The 16,393-nt window shown below is 44.6% G+C and overlaps 1 protein-coding gene across 6 annotated transcripts in view; it reads right to left on the minus strand.

Annotated features, from left to right (window-relative positions):
• The window catches only part of napepld (N-acyl phosphatidylethanolamine phospholipase D), a 75,645-nt gene that overhangs the window by 28,175 nt on the left and 31,077 nt on the right, over positions 1-16,393 (minus strand). For all 6 annotated transcript variants that reach the window (XM_038811566.1, XM_038811564.1, XM_038811561.1 and 3 more), the window contains exon 4: positions 15,628-15,742. In XM_038811566.1, the coding sequence (XP_038667494.1) occupies positions 15,628-15,742 (115 nt within the window). The remainder of the gene's footprint in view (positions 1-15,627; positions 15,743-16,393) is intronic.

Genomic DNA, 16,393 nt, shown 5'->3' on the forward strand with positions numbered 1-16,393 from the left:
GCTTCCCTGATAGCCCGGCGACGAATACTATTGGCGTGGAGGGACTCAAAGCCCCCGAAGACTGAGTTGTGGCTTGCGGACATGTCGAGTTTCCTGGGTATGGAAAAAATTAAGTTCGCCTTGAGGAGATCTGTACAGGGGTTTGCCCGGAGGTGGCAACCATTTATTGACTTCTTTGCGGGAGAGTTGAGCGTCAGCGTAGGAGGGATAAATTGGCGGGTAGTACCGGTGGGAGAGGAGCGGGCTTGTGCAGTATGTTACGATTGAAGTATTGAATGTACATGGTGTTTGCACATTTTTGCTTTCTTTCAGTTGATGTCTGTAACTGTTTACAAAGCCAAAAACTACCTCAATAAAATTGTTTATTAAAAAAAAAGAAAATGGCGCCCGAAATCTGAGGAGAGGAAATCGACTAAACTGTGGCCTCGGTGGGGGTGGGGGGGGGGGGAAGGGGGGGGGGGGGGAAAGGGGGGGGGGGGGGGGGGCAGCGAAACTCCCCATGGGCCAAGAAAAGATGCATACCGCCGGTGAGTAGCTGGGCTTCGAGGTTTCACAAGATAGTGAAAGATGCAATATGAATACAAGTTTTACATTCTGAGTGCCCATTGACAAACACGGGCAGACCTAACATTAGTTAGACCCTGCAGACCATGGAAAATGTCAGCCCAAACCTCTCAGAAGCCACTTTTCATTTCCCCACATGGTTCCCAGAAGTCAATGGTCAAAAGGTTTGGATGATTTTATGAAGAAATATTTAGTTATGTGTTGGCTTGCAGAGATGAAAAAGTGAATCTGTAATTTGGTGTTAGCGGCGTGGAATGCAGGGTCAAATTAGTAATCTCAGCTCTGTCACCAGAGGATTCATTAAATGTCGGGCTCTTTTCTGCAGGATGTTCTGCGGGGGGGGGGGGGGGGGGTGGAGAGACTGAGAACAAGAGTTTTCAAAACAGCACCTTGTCAGTATTAGGGGAGACTGACAAGTTTGCCAACTAAACGAGCAGATTGGAGCAGAGGAGGGACAAAGATTAAATACAATTGTGAACTTGAGGAATTTACGAGTCGTCAAAAGAAGAATTTTAAGACTGCCGAGGTTTGTGGATCATTGGAACCTCTTGCACAAAATCAACATTATCATTAAATAGTTTGAAATATTTAGGGAACATTCTCCTTTGTACCCTTCAGTGCGAAATAAAACAATTATTATTTGAGTAGGATTAAACAAGTATTTAATCAGCAATGCTGTGCATCAGATTAATTCATTGAAACATGGCAATCGGTTTCAAAGGTCAAGCTAACAGTGACTGAGCACTGTGGAATTACTGAAAGCTCAGCTATGTATTGCAGCATACATTCACTGATTCTGCTTGCAAAAATAGTTTCATTGCCATTCCGCAACAAACCAAATCTCCCAAAATATTTGACCTTGCAAACCATAATAAAGTTGAACTTTAGAAAGACAGAATTCACTTCAGCTATTTTTTAAATACATAGTTCCCTGTAGTGTTTTAATGCTAAGGGGACTGACCTTTAAGTATAGAGATCTCATGGCCAATTTTGACTCCTTTGGGTGTGGCAGTCAAAGTCCATCAGGCCACCTGCTAATTAAAATAATTACATTACTCCAATTACCACCCCTAAAAGAAACTTCAGTGGAGGCTGAAAATGGGTTTAAACCATGGGCTTAAAAAGAAAGCAAAACCTTTGCAAACAGACATTTTTTTTGTAAAATCTTTAATTACTGTTTTGGAAAGTCATAAACTCATTTAAAGTAAACAAGGTAATGAGGTAAGAATATGCCATGTATAAATATGTCAACTACTCTCTTATGGCATAGACTAACGTGCATGCAATTAGAGGTGTAAAGTGAGACTCCTTACTGCCAGAATATCTGCCAGTCTGGTCTCAACTGCTACTGTGATTATTGAAGGGTGCATTTATACTTTGTAGCCATCTGGGATGGCCACTTACAATAAGCAACATGGATGGTCGCAAAGCATAATGGGAAAAATGGACAATGTAAAGTTCAGGCAGGCTCAAAGCCTGAATGTATATTTGCGAGCGAAGAATCCAGACAGCATCGAAACCCCCAAGCGATTAGCATTTTGATGGCCCATCTCCGTAAGACCAAAGTTTGATACTTGAGCAACCGATACAATCCCAGACTTTTCGGCACCACTTCCTGTACTCAGGAAGCATCAACAACAGGGTCAATGACCGCTTAGGACACGCCTGGCCATCAAGGCACTTGATTGGCTCAAATCAAATGCAGTGATCAAGAACTACCAAATTAATGGGGTCCAAACTGAAGGACCGCCCAAAAGAGTGCGAAATTCAACAAGGATAAAGAGAGAGACCTACATGTGTTCGCTCTCTCTTGGACCTGGTGCTCTGGCAATGTCTACCTCCAATTGCAGCACCACCAGAAGCAAGTTCAAGTTCAACGTCCTCTACCAGATGGATGAGCCCAGTTGAGCAGCACTTACTTCTCCAGATCCGATAGATCCAGATTCGAACAAAGGCTACTGTTCCTCTGACCTATGCCGGGTGCCTGAAGTTAGTACAGGTTGATAGGTGTAGTTTAACTAGTAGTGTTTATGTTGCATGATAATTGTGTGTGTAAATAAAGCACCCTTGATATTGAATTAACTAACTGGTGTTTGGCTCTTTGATCGATACCCCGTTGAACGTTGTGGTGGTATCATTTGATACCTGGTGACTCTGAGCAATATAATATCGATATCTAAAGAAAGAAGGGCAGCCTTATTGATTGCCATATTAATAGCAGGTAAAAAAGGCAACAACTTTAACTTTAGTGTTGCATCCCACCAATGCTGTAATGATAATGAAAACACAACACAGCCTGATGTTAGGCCCCAGTATGGTACAGGTACTATGTTGTGTGAAACTCCTTAGAAAAAAACTCCTGCTTCTGTTTTGCAGTCAATTGAGGCCTTTGTGACATTCAATTTAACCTCCAAGAGCCAAATTATCTCGCTGATTGTCATGTCCTGATGCCAGGGCTGAGAGCGGGAACCCATCCCGTTTTTTTTAGGTATCAGGACCCTGGAGTGGCACATTGCTGGTGGCAGACAATGGACAGGCCGTCACTAGGACTTCTATTCAATTCAGGAGGGGAGCCCACTCATAATTTCTTCTGCTGACGGTGACCACTACTGAGGCTGCAGCTATAAGATTGGGGCTCCTCGAAGAGCTGGTAGGTTTTTTGTGGGAATGCCAGAACTAGGTGATCAGGTGGAGAGGAGGAAAGTTGTGGTGCATTGGTCAAACCTTTGCTGCAGGGGTGGATCCCAGATGGGGCCCACAGAGATGAAGTAACCATAAAGAAGGATGCCGCCCGAGGAACCTACTGGGGTCCTGTCAGTGTTGACCTAGCAGTCCCCCCATGTGGCAGCTGGCTCTACAAATGTGGGAAAAATGCCCGCAGGAGCAGGTAGTGGACTATACTTTGACCATTAAGCAGTTCAATTGGCTGCCCAGTTGGTGGACACATCACTAAGGTTCACGCTACTGGCAATATGTCCAATGGCAGGAAGGTGTTGTACTCCCCTCCCAGCCGGTTTAGCTCACAAAGCTAAATCGCTGGCTTTTAAAGCAGACCAAGCAGGCCAGCAGCACGGTTCGATTCCCGTACCAGCCTCCCCGGACAGGCGCCGGAATGTGGCGACTAGGGGCTTTTCACAGTAACTTCATTGAAGCCTACTCGTGACAATAAGCGATTTTCATTTCACCTTCCACCACCATGTTGCCAGCTCCGCCTCCCACCCTGACCCCAGTGAGCTGGAAAAATTCAGCCCAAGAGTAGTATTAGTGCCAACTGTTTTCTCATGGACTGGGGGACATTTAAGGATTCCGAGTGGGTTCACATGTATGTTTGAGCAACAATAAAAGTGTGCAGCAAAACTGCTCTGAGAGCTCCTCAATATCGTCAAAAGTTCAGAATTCCATAGAAATAGCATGTTCTTTTTAGTGTGTTTCTTCTGGTATTTCCAAGGGCAATAATTTGAGGGTTTTTTAAGTGGAGGTTTCTGTGGTCGGAATTTTGTTTCTGAATAAAGTAAGCATGAAGTGATTTGAGTTGTGGCGAGTGTCATGAGTGGAAAATCATATTATAAAGGTCTTGCATCAAAAATTTGAATTAAATCGGAATAATCTCCATTGGAATTCATGACCTTGTGTTTTCATTTTTTTGAGTGCTCTGCTGTTACTAATCTCCTCCATATGTGCTTGAGTATCAATAACTTTACAATACTTTTCCAAATTGTCCCACATTAACTGGAAGCCAAGACAGAGGCTGACAGACTATTTATTCCAGTGGGGGGAAGGGGTTAAAGGGAAGGCAGCAAGGAGGAGACTGGTCAAGTCCTCAGCCGACACTTTACATATATTTGCAACAAGGATCACTGTATTGCAATAAATAAAAATAAAAAGTGCTGGAGAAACGCAGCATATGTGGAGAGAGAAACAGAGTTAAAGTTTAGGGTCCAATATGACTCTGCATCCTAAGCAATCTGGAGAAGAGCGCCAGTTATTTTCCCCTTGTCAATCTGCGGTTCCTGGTAAAACTCTGGAATTTAGAAAATTATAAAGGACAGTAAGGTGAAGATACTGTACTAAAAGTAGCTGACAGCCAATATGACTTTTGGGATTCTTTTGTGTTTTTAATGGGAGAGTTAAAGAAACTATTGAATATGCTAATCTTGGGAAATAACATTCTAAACTTAAAATTAATCATAGGAGTGAATAGCCCCAAAAAGACAATGTTATCTATCTAGTTGGTCCGAGTGTCTAAGTAATATATCCCACAAAAGAGCTCATACACCTCTTCCCCCACCCTCCCAGATGTTTACCCAACTTTTTCTTGTACTTGCATATCAAATTAATCTCCTGACCTCTTTTAGCAAGTTGCTCCATACATACACCACCCTCAGCATAAATCAGTTTAACCTAAACCACCATTTCAACCTCTATCTCCTCATTTTAAAGCGTGTTGTTGAATCTGTAAGTAGCCAGTTGAATCTGTAAGTAGCCCGCCCCCTTCAGGAAAATAGTCTAGGGGCAGAGTGGAGCCTGGAAACAGCTATTTTTAGTGCCTGTCCACCTTCATTCCTGACCCGGGCAGGGGCTCGGAATCCAACCCAGACGTCGCAGTCAGTTTCAAAGGGATAATGACAGCAAATGCTTTCAGCTGTTTGGTGTTTAATCCAGGATTATATCACTGAGAATGATTTTCAATGTGGGTCTGATCTTTGGAAATATACTAAATCTCTTAAACTGCATTTTTAATTGACTTCCAACAGTGAGTCAATCAAAGGCGAAAATTTATTTTGTGTCTGTGCAAAAAAAATTAGTTTGGAAGTGAACCGCAGGGAGAAAAAGTGGTAGAGATGCATCAGCTTTTCATTTTAATGCTCTCACAGACTTGGAAAATATTGTCCTCACAAGAATTTGGCGATGATTTGAGCTGAAAATTTATGCAATTTTACAGACAAAATGAGCATCCCAATTGCAAATTACTGATTGTATCAGAAACACGCATCATCTGTCGTTATACACAGATTAATAATCAGCCTCTTCATGGAATACCTTCAAAGATAACCATCAATAAATTGCACTCCCTTAACACTGCCAGGAATGTACTATAGACGATTATCCATTTCCCACAGACACTAAGTGACAATCTAACACTGACAATCTCTCACTATCCTTTATTTGTTGACGTAAACACAGGTGGTCATGGTCAGTGAATATGTCTTCAAATTATTTCTCCTACCCACCACCAAACTCTTATATTGCTCAATGCACCATAGCCCTATTGCGCACCCATCAACAATCCAAACTCACGCCTAACATTCAGATTCTCCACCTCACCCTCACACACTTACCAAGACTGTCTGTCTCACATCCACCTCTTGCAGCTTTCGCATACATCCAGCTCTTCAGCAGGCACGTTACCCAAACACAGTACAACATACTGACATTCTTCCCTCTCACTTTCCAGACATTGTTGTTCATAATGTCAGGAAGCAACACAGAAGCAATTGGGCTCAGGCATGTATCTGCTGTGACCTTTGTAGGAGACGATGCTCCACATCACAGGGCCAACTGGGAGAAAGGCCACTCTATCTAGCATTGCTGAGAACATTCAGGATTGTGGTATGTCCCTGCCTTAAGCCTTCTAAAATCCGATTCACTCTCAACCTGCAATGTAGTATGAAGTGAAAGATGTAGGTGATTACACACTAATTTTCTGTGTTTTTGTTTTCAGTTATCCAAGATATGCCACCTGGCCAGCCATAGAGAAGTCCAGTTCTACTTCGCACAGGGATTTGCACAGAGTTTCAAGCTCATCCTTTCCAGAGTTGAGGTGGTGACCAGCTTCACGACAGCACTAACAGACCCAACTGTGACACTGCACCTGGCGTCCGTGTCCCAGCTTCCATTACAACACAGGCAGGAGCCAGCCAATGTCTCAGTGCTTCAGCGGAAGCTCAGACTGAGGTGATGGGAGAGATGCTTGTTGCTATACAAATGCAGTTTGGTGCCATGCGAGCTCAGACTGCAGATCTCAGTGCTCCAAGGGGCAAGCAGGCTCTCACAGTACAGTAGGGCAGAAATCTGTGCTCCACTGAGACTACTGGAGCGGTCACCTCATGGGAATGGCATTGTATCCACGGCGTACAACTCTGCTGTTCTCTCTCTGAATTACATCATTCATCTACTGCCACTCTTGTCAGTGTCCCTGCTGAAACTTCTCAGCCAACCAGCCTTGTCTGCAGTCACCAATGCTTAGGCTGTGTAGTCCATAGCTAGGCCCTCAAAGCCAAGAGCTGCTCAAAGGTATCCTGCAAAGCAGGATCTGGTGATCCCATTAAATAATGCTAGGGGCTGGGGAACATCTGGAAGGAGGGGGAATCTCGCGATCAGCTGAGACAACTAAAATAAGTTGTTAACAGAAACTGGGAGGTGCAATATGGCAGTTGAGCGCCAAATCAGTGTTAAACATTGTTGGACCACTTTGCATGCTTCTGTGCATGTATGGCGCACCCGGGCTAGCATCCTTACAGTCAAGGGGTGACACAGGGGCTGCGTCAGGAGTAATCCAGCCAACCTTTTGAAATTTTGGTCTTCCGTAGCACTGCTGAAATTTTCGGCCCATATATTTGCCAGAATGAGTTGCTGGAAATACTGGCAATTAATATATTTTGTAAAAAGCTTAATTTATCCAAGTAGTCAGGGAATTGAGGTCATCCTTTGCACTCAACTGCTGTTCTACTGAGATCATTAAAGATCACTAGTAAATTCCGGGGGGGGGGGGGGGTTGGGCGGGGTTCCTGCTGGTTCCGGGGAAGAGGAATCAGCCCTGTTTCCCCTGGAGGCCTGAGGTGTAACTTTTCAGAGTGCCTGGGAGTCTGGGTTTTGATTCACGGTTGCACGGGGGTGGACCGAGCTCTGCACTTGGTGGATATCGTGTTATCCACCTGGGGGATGGGAAATCTTCTTGTTGATTGAGCGGCCTGTTCTTCTCCTCGTTTCTGGGCACTTGGCGGACGGCAGGAAAATGTGCAGTCTGGGTTGGGTCCTGATCTTTTCGTTTTCAATGGGTTAGTTCTTGTAGCTCTTGCTCTTTTTTCCTTATTTTTCTTCTATGGGAGGCCCTGAGTGTTTGATTGTTATCCGAACATGTTGTTGCTGGTCCTCTCTCCACAAATGCATGGAATGGTTTTGGTACTGCTCTGGGCCTGGATTGGGATTAAGTTGCGTTGTATGGCATGGACGTAATTTCTCCTTAGAACTGAGGTTTTCACGTATTTTCTTTTGTTTTTCGAACGGGTGGGTATGATGAATCTGTTCATGGCTCCTACATGGGTGCAGACGGGTCTGATATCCCAGGAGAGGAGGTTGTGATGGGTTGTTGGTGCCTTTAGCGCTGCTGGGGCTGAGGGAGTTGGAGGTTGGTGCGCGCCCAATCACGTTGCGGGAAATGTATCCTGATTTTTTGTGATGATTCTGAACTTGTGCGGCATTGGAGGGGGTGTGCACCGTTTTATCACATCTTCATGACTTTATCTCCTCCTCCCTCGGTCTTTGGTGGATTTAAAAGAATATCTAGTTCTGTCTAACGATTGAATCGAGCAGTGTTGTAATGTTGTTCTGTTGTTCCATTCTGTACTCACGTATGTTAAACATTTTTCTTCTCGCTTCTTGTTGGTGTTTTATTTTGTAATATTCTTGCATTATACTCTAAAATATTGGATGGCCGAGGGATGCTGGCAGCCTTCGCATGTGGCAGGCGGGGGGAGCCACTCATACGTTCTTTACAACAAAGAAGGGGATCATTCAGCCCCTCGTATCTCTGTTGGCCTTTTGAAGGAACAATTCACCTACTGCCATTCCTCCACCCTTTCCCCTTAGTCCTACAATTTGTTCCTTTTCAGATAACAATTGAAGTCTGTTGAAAGCCACGAATGAAGCTGCCTCCACCACACCCCCAGGCATGCAGTCCAGATCCTAATCACTTGCTGCGTAAAGATGTTTTTCCTCTTGTCACTGTTGTTTCTTTTGCCAATTGCATTAAATAGATGCTCTCTAGTTCTCGATCCTTCCACCAATGGGAATTGTTTCTCCCTATCTACATGTCCAGGCATTTCAATATTTGAATACCCTGATCAACTCTCCTCTCCACCATCGAGGAGATGAGCACCAGATTCACTAATCTATATAACAGAGGATTCTTATTATGGGAACTATTCTCGTGCTTGTTTCCAATGCCTTCAAATCCTTCCCAAAGTGTGGTTTCCAGAACTGGGTGCAATACTTTGGTTGGGGCTGAACGAGCATTTTATACAGGTTTAATGTAATTTCAAGGCTTTTGTACCCTATGCCCCTATTACAACGCCCAGGATCCCAAATGCTTTATTAACTCGTGCCTCAACCTGCCCTGCCACCTTCAATGGCTTATGCACACAAACCTTCATGTCCCTCTGCTCCTGCATCCCCTTTAAAATTGAACCCGTTAAATTATATTGCCTCTTCCTATTTGTCCTACCAAAATGAATAATATTATACTTCCCTGTATTAAATGTCATCTGCCACTTGTCTGCCCATTCCACTAAGCTGTGTTTGTCCTTTCTGAAGTTTAACACAATCCTCCTCAGAGTTCACAATTCTTCCACTTTTTGTGTCACCCGCAAATTTTGAAATTGTACCCTACACGCTAAGGTCGAAGTCATTAACACATTTAAGGAAGAGCAGGGGTCCTAACACTGACCACAGGGGAACCTCTCTATAAACCTTCTTCCAGTCAGATAAACAACCACTAATCACTACTCCCTGTTTCCTGTCACGTATCCAATTTCATATGTATGTTGCTGTTGTCACTAATGCGGCCCTAATAGGGGCCTTAATTATTTAAATTAGTTGCTCTCCGCCCTAGAGCCTCCAGGAACTGTATTGTAGTCAATGATTCAGGAGCTCTGCCATGTCAACACCTTCTATCCTAGTTAATGCCTTCTGGGAAATAGAGGAAAGATGGCAGCAAATTTGATTAATTTATTTTAAAAGGGAATATTTTTACGTTCAATTTGGAGTAAGAAATTATAATCTTGAATTTTGGGAGCTGCCTAATCTTATAGCCAATGCTAAAGGGAGGAGGAGATTTAGAGATTGCCTTAAGAAAGGGAGAAAATAAAGTCTATTAAAAAGTGAATGTAATTCACCGCAAGGACGGTGAATAGAGCAACTTGGAATGTGTATGGTGCGAATAATCATGTTTAATACAATGGAATATCTGCCCAGACTTGGATGCAATAATAGGTAATTACAAGAGATACACCCGTGACAGAATGAGTCAGATAATTACAAAGCATGAATAGTAAGCTGCTGCATTCTCTAGACGAAGAGCGGTTTGAGGAAGAATGTGCCTTTCTCTTTGGTTGATTTAATTATGAACCTAGTTGGGCAATTTATTACTCTCAAGATGAAGAAGTTACATTAATAAGTTCTCAGGCAGTAGGAGATACTAATCAGAAAAATGGCAAAATTAAATTCCTCTGCCTCTCGGCAATTCTAATTTTACACTTTAAATTTTGTATGCACACCATGTCCCATAATAAAAAGGATATTAACTGGAATGCTGAACCCTGCTAATTTTTGGCATCGACAATATCCTGGGGACATTGTATTCCACTTCCAACAATGCCACAGATATAGTCAAACCCTAATGCTTTCCTAAATCCATGATATTTGGTTAGAACCAATACACATAATAGCATTGATATTATTACATTACAGGATCACATGCCTTGTAACTTGTACATGTTGCAATGTTTAGATTTCGAACAGCTTTGCATTTCCTTATGGCTGATGTGTAAAAACAAGGCCGGGATTCTGTCCTACCCGGCGGGGAGGAGGGTCCAGGCGTAGCGGAGTGTCGCCAACCATTCCGGCGTCGGGCCTCCCTAAAGGTGCGGAGTAAGGGGCTAGGCCCGCGCCGCAGTGGTTTCCACTCTGCCGGCCGGTGCCAAAACTGGTGCCAACGGCCTTTGGTGCTATGCCGCCTGGTGTCGGGGCTGGCCGAAAGGCCTTCGCCAGTCCGTGCATGCGCTGGTGTATCAGCAGCTGCTGACGTCACCACCGGCGCATGCGCGGTGGGGGGGGTCTCTTCCGTCTCTGCCATGGTAGAGGCCGTGGCGGCGGAAGAAAAAGAGTGCCCACATGTCACAGGCCCACTCGCCGATCGGTGGGCCACGATCGCAGGCCAGGCCACCGTGGGGGCACCCCTCGGCGTCCGATCGCCCCGCGCCCCCCCCAGGACCCTGGGGGCCTGCTCGCGTCGCCAATCCCGCCGGCACCAGAGGTGGTTTAAACCACGTCGGCGTGATTGGCCTGTCAGTGGCGGGACTTCAATCCCATCGCGTGCTGGAGAATTGCCGCGGGGGTACCCCAATCGGCGCGGGGGGCACGCCGATCGGCGGGGCGCGATTCCCGCACCCGCCAATTCACGGGTGGCGGAGAATTCCGGCCACGGCGGGGACGGGATTTACGCCGGCCCCTGGCAATTCTCCGACCCTGCGGGGGTTCGGAGAATTCCGCCCCTGATAAATTGCCCTTAGTGTCCAAAATTGCCCTTAGTGTTGGGTGGGGTTACTGGGTTATGGGGATAGGGTGGAGTTGTTGACCTTGGGTAGGGTGCTCTTTCCAGGAGCCGGTGCAGACTCGGTGGGCTGAATGGCCTCCTTTTGCACTGTAAATTCTATGATTCTATGATTTAAAAGTTGGCTCTGACATGGCAGCTGGGTTTTCCACTTGGGAGTCTAATTCACATTACTATTGGCCCCTGACCCAGGAAAATGGATTAGGGTTGAAACGATGGGAAAAGGTTTCATCCCATTTCTGCTATGCTACAAAGGAAAAATAAAGTCCCAAATCAGCAGGGGCAAGGGTACCCCACCCTGTTTCTACTCAAAATGCACACATATGACATAATCAGAAGTGCAGAAGAAGGCCATTCGGCCCATTAAGTCGGCACCAACCTTCCAAAGAGCACCCTACCCAGACCCACACCCCTCCCTATCTCAGTAACCCCTTTTGGACACAAAGGGTCAATTTACCATGGCTAATCAACCTAAACCTGCACATCTTTGGACATATGCAACTCCAACAAAGGATGCTGGGATGGCAATTATAATCCATAGTCCTTTCCTCTTCTTATCCTGGGTTGCTGAAGTCAGCTTCTATGGCTCCTGCTGTTGTCCCAGCTGAAATCAGCCAACTCAGCAGTCAGAGGAACTTCTTAAGGAGTCCTCATTTTCTTGTCATCTGTACAGAAGTCCAGATGTGTGGAAATAAGGACCCTCATCGATTTAGGAGCCACACCCTGGTCGGTGATTAAGGAGCTACATACTAAGCCGTAATGTACTGCATGGTCTCGCGAATATCTGATATCATGCGTTGCATGTTTTAGAAAATAATGTTTGGTTTAGAGACTGAATATCAAATGTGGATAAATCGCACTTGGGTTTGGAAATCTTCAAAGTATCTGACGCCACGATGCCCGAAAGAAGCATGATGACATTTTCCACAAAGAATTGTGCCAGATTAAGTCACCTCTTAAGTAAGAGGTGACTTAATAGAGGCATACAAAATGATCAGAGGGTTAGATAGGGTGGACAGCGAGAGCCTTCTCCCGCGGATGGAGGTGGCTAGCACGAGGGGACATAGCCTTAAATTGAGGGGTAATAGATATAGGACAGAGGTCAGAGGTGGGTTTTTTACGCAAAGAGTGGTGAGGCCGTGGAATGCCCTACCTGCAACAGTAGTGAACTCGCCAACATTGAGGGCATTTAAAAATTTATTGGATAAGCATATGGATGATAAGGGCATAGTGTAGGTTAGATGGCCTTTAGTTTTTTTTTCCATGTCGGTGCAACATCGAGGGCCGAAGGGCCTGTACTGCGCTGTATCGTTCTATGTTCTATGTAAGTGCGTAAAAACCACGATGTAGGTCAATCAGGATTCGACACCCAAGTTCTTCAAAGCCAGACTAGCATCATAAACATTGCATCAGAAGGTTGAAGCAGAGCTAAAAAGATTGCAAAAGCTGGGTATAATCAAGCTGGTTTAGCTTTCAGAATGGATGCTGCTGATAGTCCCGGTTCTTAAATGTGATCTGCTGATAAGGATTTGTGGGGACTGTAAGCCGACAACAAATCAAGCTGTCCAGGTCGATCGGTATCCCAGAATTGAAGACCTCTACACCAAACTGGTGGGGGCCTCACCTATTCAAAATTGGACCTCAGTCACGCCTACATGCAACTAGAGTTGGATGTGGTGTCTCAGAGGTTTGCTACAATCAATACCCACAAAGGCTTCTTCCAGTATAACAGACTGCCATTCAGCACTGCTTCAGCCTGTGTTATCTTCCAGCGCACGATGGAAAATCTCCTTCAGGGAATTCCCTTGGTGAAGGTTTACCTTGATGACATGCTAGTCACTGGTATTTCACCAGAAGAACACGTGGCCAGCCTAGAGGAAGTATTAAAGAGGTTTTGTGATGCAGGGATCTGCCTAAAATGTGAAAAATGTACTTTTCAGGCCTCAGAGGTGACGTACCTAGGATTTGATGCCAATTGGGAGTATGTGGGGGGCCCTGGGAGCAGGACCCAGGGCAGTGTCGACCAGGGAGCAGAAGTGTAAAGACCTGTTGTATGATGTTCTGTGCCTGTTATCTAACTGCTTTTGCCTTTCATCAATAAACCACTTGTTTATTACTGGAAGCCTCTAGTGTATGTCTCAAGCCACCACATAAATAAAGGGGTTACCTAGTAGAGCCATTAATTCTATTAGAGATATAAATTATTCATGTGTGGTTGGCGGCATGGTGGCACCGTGGTTAGCACTGCTGCCTATGGCGCTGAGGACCCAGGTTCGTTCCTGGCCCTGGGTCACTGCCCGTGTGGAGTTTGCACATTCTCCCCGTGTCTACGTGGGTTTCTCCCCCCAAACCCCAAGATGTGCAGGTTAGGTGGATTGGCCATGCTAAATTGCCCCTTCAAAAAAAATTTTTTATTCATGTGGGTCACATAATGAATGCGATATTTTTCAGGTAAAATATAATTTGCTTACATATTTAGTTGGAGCAACCAAATTATTCCACATTGCTATGGGGAGATGGGCTATGGGGGTTAGGGAGATTTCTTTGTTTTAATATATCTCTGTGAGTACATCACTGAAACAGGCAGTCAGCAGTCAATTTATTTAGAGCTAGAAGGTGGTAGAACTGCCAGCAGCTGTGGGAGCAGACTGGGAAAAATCAGACTGTGCCTGTTCACATGCTGGGCAAGAAGGTTAGTTAGGCAAATTATTATCGAAATGGAAACCGGATTTAAAATACATCTGGGCAGAGGGATCTGGGTGTCTTTGTTCATGAATCGCAGAAAGTCTGTATACAGGTACAAAATGTCATAAGAAAGGCAAATGGAATGTTAGCGTTTATTGAAAAGGACTGGAGTATAAGAGTAGAAAAGTATTACTGCAATTGTATAGGATGTTGGGTGAGACCACATCTGGAGTCCTGTGTCTAGTTTTGGTATCCTAAAGTGAAGAAGGATGTAGTGGCACTGGAAGCAGTTCAGAGGAGGTTCAGATTGATTCCAGGGATGAAGGGGTGATTCTGGGGGGAAAGGGATTGACGTATGAGGACAGATTAAACAGTTTGGGCTTATACTTCCTGGAGTTTAGAAGGATGAGTGGGGATCTGATCAAGGGATATAAAGTACTAAAAGGGATTGATAAAATAAATGTAGACCAAATGAACCCCTTGTAGGGAAATATAGAACAAGAGGTAACAGATATAGACTGAGAGGCGGTAGATATAAAACTGAGATGAGGAGGCACTACTTCGCAGAGGGTGGTGAATTTGTGGAACTCGCTGCGGTGGAGTCCGAATCATTAAATGTTTTCAAGAGGGAGATAGATATATTCCTGATGAAAAACGGGTTAAAGGGATATGGGGAACAGGTGGCGTTGAGACCAGGAAGAGGTCAGCCATGATCTGATTGAATGGCGGAGCAGGCTTGAAGGGCTGAATTGCCTACTTCTGCTCCTAATTCCTATGAAGCATAGAGGCCATTAGGAACCTTGGGTGTTCCCGATTTTTAAAAATCAGTGAGGCTCTCTGTGTGGAGTTTGCACGTTTCCCTCCCTCCGGGTGCTCCGGTTTCCTCCCACAGTCCAAAGATGTGCAGGTTTGGTGGGTTTAAGGGGATAGGGCGGGGCAGTGGGCCTAGGTAGGGTGCTCATTCAGAGGGTCGGTGCAGACTCGATGAGCCATAGAATCCCTATAGCGCAGAAGGAGAGAACATGCAAATTGGGAGAGCAAGCAAACTCCACACAGACAGTCACCCAAGGTGTGGGTGACTGAATAGGGCCCCTGGCACTGTGAGGTAGCAGTGCAACCGTGCCGCCCGAATGGCCTCCTTTTGCACTGTAGGGATTGAGAAAACCACATTCATAAGATTTTGAAGGATTGTTTAGCCAACAGCTAATGGAAGGGTGCCCATGAAATCTTATACCTCGGAGAATAGTTAGAACACTGGGGATAAATCAATGTGAATTTCAGAGAGTTGTGGCACACTTGGTATGGTCCCAGAAGGAGAAGCAAATGAAACCTCAAAATCTTGTAAAGTATAAGGGAACTCTTGGTATAAGGGAATTGGGAAGTAAAATGAGGATCTGGATTTATACTCTAAGTCGATAAACTATAGTGTTAATTTGCTTTGTTTCATTTTTTGTCTAAAAATGTGAAATCGTGCGATGTAGTTCTTTCCGTTAATCACGGGCGTTCAATTTCTCTTTAAACGCTAGAATGTCTGCTGAGATCATAACAATAGTTAAACAGTCAGTCAACACACATAACCCAAGATTCACACATGCGGAATTCTGCTTGGATGAAATGGTAAAGATTGCAACTGCCATTTAAAACTTTTACTTCCTCTGTATCCAAGATAAATGATACGAAAGTTAATGTACATGACGACCAAACATCAAAATATACTTTCTACCATGAGTTCAAAAGTTTAGTAACACTTTGATAGGCAAAGTACTTACCTCATTGGCTAAAGCAAATGTTCCCCAGTGTATTCCTACGGACTTCCTTGCTTGGACATCTATATGGATTCTCACAGCCTCCTCTGGGTTCACGTGGTTATATTTCATAAACCATCTGAGCAGAGACAGAAACATAGATTGGCCTCAAAGTGAACAGAAGCTGCATATTTCTGAATAAAATACAGTGAGGTGTTGCATCCCTGCTTCCTATTAGACATAAACTTAATCACTTGTATTAGAGAGAGTGACAGAGAAACAGAGGAAGAGACAAGAGACAGAAACAGATTGGTCAGTGCATGTACAAACTTTAAATTGTTATCTACACACTAATTCTCAACTTTTTAAACCTCAGTTGCCTACGTACTAAAACTAAACTGACCAACATTATCTAGTTTGTGGGTGACTGCAGTGTTGTTTGCCCACTCAGCACCAGATTTGCAAGCCACTCTCGATCTCTTCAGTACCGTATACAAGAAACACAGCCGGTTCTTGAATATTGCCAAAACAAAATTCAAATCATCCCCCACCTGGTCCGTCAAATATTCCACCTCCCATTTATTTTGAAGGAAAAGCTCTGGAATATGTTGAGCCCTTGGCAGCCACCTCTCTCAAAAGACCATGACTGACAAGGACACCCAACTGTTACAATAATAATAATAATAATATCGCTTATTGTCACAAGTAGGCTTCAATGAAGCTACTGTGAAAAGCCCCTAGTCGCCACATTCTGGCGCCTGTTCAGCCTTCTACAAACTACAGTAGTGAT

Source organism: Scyliorhinus canicula, chromosome 11, assembly GCF_902713615.1.
Source record: "Scyliorhinus canicula chromosome 11, sScyCan1.1, whole genome shotgun sequence".
Classification (NCBI taxonomy): domain Eukaryota; kingdom Metazoa; phylum Chordata; class Chondrichthyes; order Carcharhiniformes; family Scyliorhinidae; genus Scyliorhinus; species Scyliorhinus canicula.